Source organism: Carassius auratus, unplaced genomic scaffold (assembly GCF_003368295.1).
Source record: "Carassius auratus strain Wakin unplaced genomic scaffold, ASM336829v1 scaf_tig00032671, whole genome shotgun sequence".
Lineage (NCBI taxonomy): Eukaryota > Metazoa > Chordata > Actinopteri > Cypriniformes > Cyprinidae > Carassius > Carassius auratus.
The window spans coordinates 2,886-9,778 of NW_020526023.1; the positions used below are offsets into that span (position 1 = coordinate 2,886).

Genomic DNA, 6,893 nt, shown 5'->3' on the forward strand with positions numbered 1-6,893 from the left:
GAGTGTCTGGAATGAGGAATATGTATATACACAAGTTTATTTGTAGAGTCTGATGAGTTATCTTGAATCACTGCTGTCGCTGTAGTTGACATTTAAACTAAATAAGAGAAAAAGACTGCCTACAAAAAAGTCTGATAAGCTAGACATTGCAAACAGGCTATTGTCTCAAATATAAATATGAGCTACAGATATAAACTTGTGGAGATAAGGTCAGAAAGTTTGAAGCTTGTGGTGCCAGTCTGTCATTCAAGTCTGAACAAGACGTAACTCATATCAAGGCCCTATGATAACGACATCTCTGAGAGTCTGATAGATAAAAGAAAACAATTAAAAAAAATGTTCCTAATGTGTGCATCAGATCAATTAAACACAGGAGCTGGAATGTGTGTGAGAGGTGCTACAATAGACCACAAATCTGATGTGATGATTCACCAGTCTGTGAGAAAGACTGCTGGTGTGTGAGAGAGATGATGAACCTTGTGTAGGAGCTGCTGCTGTAGTCCGGCTCGATGTCATCTCAGAGATTTAGCTGCTGAATGGATTCAGTGTTGAATCTGGAGCTGCAGAAGATGAGCATTCAGATACATCATAATACTGTCAAACACACCTGAACAAGCTAATCAGTAGGCATGGGCAAATCAATCCTGAAATATCAGTAAATCGATATGGATGCATGATCATGTTCTATTCTGTAATGTTAGTATAAATCATACACTGTCAGAATAAAAAGGTTGCATTTGATATGTGCAACACCCTTTCACTGGTAGTCCATCATAAAAATGAACCATAGTTTTACTAAAGTGACCATGGTTTAGCTATAGTATTTGTAGATGTCTGTGGTTATCACTACAGTGAACACATTTTAACCATGTGTGAACAAAAATATAACTTAAAGGGTTCATATGATTCAATTTCAATTGTTCCTTTCTCTTTGGAGTGTTACAAGCTGTTTGTGAACAGATGATATCCCTAAAGTTGCAAAGACTAAAGTCTCAAACCCAAAGAGATATTCTTTATAAAAGTTAAGACTGGTCCATGCCCCTTTAAAACACCTTGTTAAAACACACCCCCACATTTCTACATCACTGTGTGGGAAGATTTGCATGATGCTGCCCAGATGTTCATGCCAAGAAAGAAGGTGTAACCTTTTATTAGCGCTGTTGTATTGTTGTTGCAGCCGCTGCCATGTTGTATAGAAGTTGTGTGTTTCACTGTGCAAGTGAAACTACTTTGTTTGTTCTTCCAAAAGAAGACACTAGATATCAGTGGTTAAGTTGTATTTACAGAACTGTTCCAGAACCAAATATTCAGATTTAAGACATGGTCTGTCTGAATACTCAGTTCTGATTGGCTGACAGGTGTTGATTAAATTCATTTAACAGCCCAGGTATTTCCAGGTCAGTTTAATCATGTATTATATTATTGCCCTTCCTAAAAACATTGGTAACCATAGTAACATCTACACTGAAAACCCTAATAAGTTGACTGAACTAAATTTATTGAGTAAACTTGTTGCCTCAATTTAATTGAGTAATGGAGTCTCCCAAAACTTACATATTTAAGTTTATTTAACTTGACGGTTTTGTAGACTACCTAAATCCCTCAGAGGTTTAAATGTTGATACTTGATTAATTTGAAGTCACCATTGTGGTGGAAAGTGTTTGGTTTAGTTGGGATCTTGGTCCAGTTACTTCTTGTGTTAATTTGTCTCTTGCTGCTGTATTGGTGTATTTTAAAACGCTGTTTTTGTGGTGAAAAAAGACAAATTTAAATGAGCTCAGGTGTTATTTGATGTTTTTTGTTGATGAGAGAGTCATCACATAATACGTGTTTGAGATCATAAAATAAGTTTTGTTTGATATTTTTAACAGGCACCAAGAGTAAAATACTTATTTTAAAGATGGACAAAATGAATGCGTTTGAAATAATTTGAGTAAAAGAATCAATCAAGTTTTCACACACACAGACTTCTAGATGTAGCATATGCATCACAACAACGGTGACAAACAAAAGAGCTCCATAGCACAAACTCCTCCTTATTTTCCAGCCTTTTTTTGTTCTGATTGTCACCATTGATGTGATGCATATCCAAAATCTTGATGTCTGTTTGTGACGACGTGATCAGTTTTCTAAAAGTAAGTACATTGTTTTATCTACAAAGTTTATATCCATAAAAGTATATCCATAGTTGCAGCAATATATTTTATTTTACTATAATAAGTCACCATTACAAGCAAGATATGTGTATGTTAGATCTCAACTCTCTTTGCCACAGTAACAGTGTTTTACAACACACAAGTTACAGCAGCAAGAGACAAGCTTACACCAACAAAGAGCTGATAACACCTAAGCTCTTTGAAACTTTGTCTTTCTTCGCCACAAAAACAGCATTTTAAAATATACTGTTATAGCAGCAAGAGACAAGCGAACATAAGAAGTATCTGGACCAAGATCCCAACTAAACCAAACATTTTCCACCACAATGGTGACTTCAAATGAATCAAGTATGCACATTTAAACCTCTGTTAATTCTCAATAAGAGCTTCTCTAGATGTCTGACAGAAATAAAGTCACAGAACCTTGTAAGGAGGATATGTGAACATCTATATCGGATGTACAGAAGACATAAAAAACATTTAAAAAAGACGTCATAAAAACATTCTCTCCTCAGTGGATGTCTTTTCAATGTCTGCAAAGACATAAACATACTTTTTTTTTTTCTTTTTTTTTTACAGTGCAGTATAGGGTTTACTTTATTTTCATAAATATTGTGACAGTTTGTCAAAAGGTCAAAGTGTAAATATGCTGTTATTTGTTTTACTTCAGTCTGCTGTCAAAAATAAGAACATCATTTTCAGTTAAATTTACATGTTGAGTTAACTTAAATATATAAGTACACTTGAAATTAGTACCAAGTTAAGTGAACATAATTGTTTAAGTACATTAAATTAGCATCAAGTTTGGTGAACTGAGTGATTTAAGTACAATCTACAAAACCGTCAAGTAAAATAAACTTAAAAATGTAAGTTTTGGGAGACTCCATTACTCAATTAAATTGAGGCAACGAGTTTACTCAATCAATTTAGTTCATTCAACTTATTAGGGTTTTCGATCTAACGAGTTAAGCAGTAACTTTAGCTGCCATGTTCTTTCGCTCAAAGGAAAACGATTGGGCCACTTCATCAAATACTTAAGTTGTAATTTCAATAATCATCTCAAAATCACGTACCACAAGGATTTAAATTAACATATTTCACCAGTAGAAATCATGCAAAACAACTTTATATCTACATAATTTTAGTCACCGAACATAGTACACGAAGAAAAACTTCCTCTTGAATTGTAGTTCAGCAACCAAACAGACCAAAAGGACGAATTTTGTAACCCACCAATCAGTGCTTTTGTTCTCTTGTTGCTAGGCAGAATTTCTCCAATGGCCAATCACATTAAAGGAAGAACAGAGTGAGGTTGAGTTTTTCGAAAGGATTACTCATGATTTTGAGCTCACAACACTTGAAATCTTAAGTTTATGCATTTTGAAGGTACATTCGTTAAATTAACTCATATTTTTAAGTGACAGGGCCAAAATGCAAAATTTTAAGTAATGTTTAGTCAACATTACTTGATTTTTTAAGTCAAGGCAACATTAGGGTTTACAGTGTAACAAGTAGTAACTGACAAAAAATATCCATCATTTTTATTGTTCCAGTCAAATATGGCAGTGAGAATATTATTAACATCTTTAATATGCTGGCAAATGACCATTGCATAAGCGTGATAATCAACGGCTAGCTGTGAATTAAACCGCTGTTTTTCAAATCGTTTAATGCACAGCTAGCTGTTGATTATCCCTTACGTGTGCTGAGTATTTTACGGAGGACTGATTCCTGAACGTAGCCGACAATGATATATGTGGCACAAAGGTTGTTTCTATAAAGTGGGACAGTTTCTACTTTGTGAGGACAGTCTGGTGCTTCTGACTCACTGTCTGTAAGTACATTTTTCATATTTTAAAGAATTTGTTACTGATGATTCAAACGTGAGTTTTGAGCAGTGTAGAGTAGCGCTTGTTGTTTGTTGTTTCTCAGATCACAAATGCAGACATGGTTTTATGTTTATGCAGCGAGATACGCAACACAACTCATAAAAAGACAGTATAAGTCATTATAATCAGTAATTATGTCCCCACTGGATGCAGCAAATGCCTCGTTTGTTATGGGTTTTACTGCTTTTGTCTGGTTGTGCTGCTGGGAGACACATCACAGTATGGTGAGGGGCGTAACATTTCCATCACACGCTTGAGGAATTCAGCCAATCACAAAGCACTGGAGAGATGGCCAATCAGAGCACACTTCGCTTTGTTTTTCTTTTTTTTTCTTTTTTTTTTTTTTTTTTGGAAACACCCTTTAAACATGAAGAACAGATATTTTCCACATACACATTCCCAACTACTCCAATAGATCAATCAATAAATAAAAAGTAGTTCCTACAATCCACAGTTGTTGGATCTAGATAAACTGAAGTAAAATGGACAAACACTCAGAAAAAAAAAAGGTTTTCTTTCTTGTGTATATTTGTTTTACTTGATAATGTTAGAATTAAAAGGAAAAGTTTAGTTTTAGTTGAACTTAGTCAATGTTTTGTTACTTCTATAGCTCAGCTATATTGAGCAGATTCTAGTATGTTCATGTCAGTTGTTTTCCACAGTGGTGAAGCGTGGAGCTCAGGTTGTGGCGGCTGTTGTAAGTGAGTGTCGTCTATGATTGACGGGGAGGACGGGTCAAGAGACATTCACAGAGCAACAATACCAAAACCAGCTGATCATACCAACTACAGTTGAAATATGCAGCTTATAGATCACATGCATTGAACAAAAAAAAACAATGTTTATCACTGAACTGATATTAACACGAAGCAACAAACACCACAGTCATCATCTACAACCAAACCACTTCAGAATACCAGAAACTCTGATAAAAAGTCCAAATAACTGAACAATAAGACTTGACTTTCAAAATCCATGATATAACACTTGATTTTAACTTTATTTCATTGAAACTATTAATTTAAATGATAACCTGCATTTTTTTAATCCGGACACGAGATGATTCAGTTCATCAACAGTGAGAGTTCAGTTGTTTGACTTTACCTTCTGTAGAAGTTACTGCTGCTGCTGTAGTTGAGTTTGTGTTGTGGACTGAGGACCGTGCTGTGGTTGAATCAGCTTGAGCTGTAAAAGATGAATGTTAGTTCAGATCAGATCAGTCTCAATTCCTTCATTATTCCCATTATCAGGTTCTGGACTGTTAAACTCGACTGCAGTTCATTAGTTTGCAGCAGTGCTCTGAGTTTCTTCTGTCAGACTGAAAGAAGCTTTTGTTCCTCGGTTTGTTCTGCTTTAACAGTTTTTAATGATACTGACATTATGAGACTCTAAAACTGATTGATGAGATGTTTTCTCACCTGATCTCTTGACAGTGTATGTGACTCTTGAGCTCTTGACTTGATCTCCCTGAGTAACTTCACATCTCCACTCTCTGTTGTGATCTTCATTCAGGAGTGTTTTATTCAGAGAGATGATACAGTGATCTGATGAGGATGATATCTGATATCTGGAGTCTGATTTAACACCAGTCTGATTCACCCAGAACAGATGAATTCTCTCAGAACGGATCCAATCATCACAAGAGACTCGAGGATATGAATACAGCCGACAGAAGAGAGTCACAGAGAGACCTGCACTGATCTCAGTGTGTGAGGATGAGACTGAAACACAGAATAACACACACATCACACACTCTACAATCGTCATCAGAGATTAAATCAAGAATCTGCCCTTTTTAAATTGACAACATAATCATAAATTACCATGAAGAACATGCAGATAAACACCAGCATCAGGTTCTTGTTTTTGGTCTCTCTTCACACCAGTCCATTGTTGACAGATGTAAGATCCATGATCTTCTGTTGAGATGTTCCTGATGTTCAGAGAGCAGTCAGACCCCAGACTCAGTCTCTCATGACTATCTGTGTCTTTCCTCTTTATCCCTAAATGAATCACTTCAACTGTTGAATTGCTGGGTCTGTTATTATAGATCCATGTAGTTGATGTACAGTCATGAAGAGCATTATTACAGGACAGAGTGACGTTTCCACCAGAACTGATGAACACATGATCATAATCCACTCCACTGACACCTGAAACACAAGAAAATCTGATTATTAATGTTATTAATTATATTAATGTCAGCATAAAAAGCAGAAGATTCAGATCATACAGTTTTTTTTATAATTTAATGCAAACAACACACTCTCAGAATAAACTGTTTCTTCATCAGAGAGCTGTTCAAATCACAAACACACTCTCAATATGAAATTAACTCAGCATCAGATGTTTGCGTGCGTTCAGGAATAATCCAGTGTGTTCTGTGGTAAACACAAGATTAAACTGATCATGTTCAGATTAACTCTTTCTCTGACTGATTCCACTGAATGTCTTGAAGAGAAAACAGATGTCTTTACCTGTGAGAAGTGAAGAGAGAAAGATCAGTCCCAGCAGACACAGATGATTATTATCAGACATTCTCTCTGTCTCTCAGTCTTTCTCTTCAGTATATGATCTCAACTCTTTCTTTAAATACTCCCAGCTCTTCCTGTGTTTGTTCACTTCCTCTGATCTACAGACTGAGTGTTTAAATCATGCTAGAGTTGCTATAATAGTCATATTTCTCCTTCATTCTTCAGTCTGAACTGCACAGTGTTAACCACATTTGCTCTTAGTCCAATCTATAGGCCATTCTTTACTTCACTGTTAGTTTAGTAGTTTCCTGCATGACATTAAATTCTAGAAATAAAATGATTATTATTTTCCACTATCCATGACTCTCTTGTAG

The 6,893-nt window shown here is 35.6% G+C and overlaps 1 protein-coding gene across 1 annotated transcript; it reads right to left on the reverse strand.

Moving 5' to 3' along the window:
- Nucleotides 1–483: 483 nt before the first annotated feature.
- On the reverse strand, nt 484–6,620 carry LOC113080981 (uncharacterized). Its single transcript, XM_026253055.1, has 5 exons — nt 6,523–6,620; nt 5,869–6,198; nt 5,464–5,766; nt 5,150–5,230; nt 484–560 (listed from the first exon to the last, which is right to left on the reverse strand). Exons 1-5 carry the CDS (start codon nt 6,581–6,583, stop codon nt 526–528), a joined length of 810 nt encoding a protein of 269 aa, XP_026108840.1. The 5' UTR covers nt 6,584–6,620; the 3' UTR covers nt 484–525.
- Between the last annotated feature and the right edge of the window lie 273 nt (nt 6,621–6,893).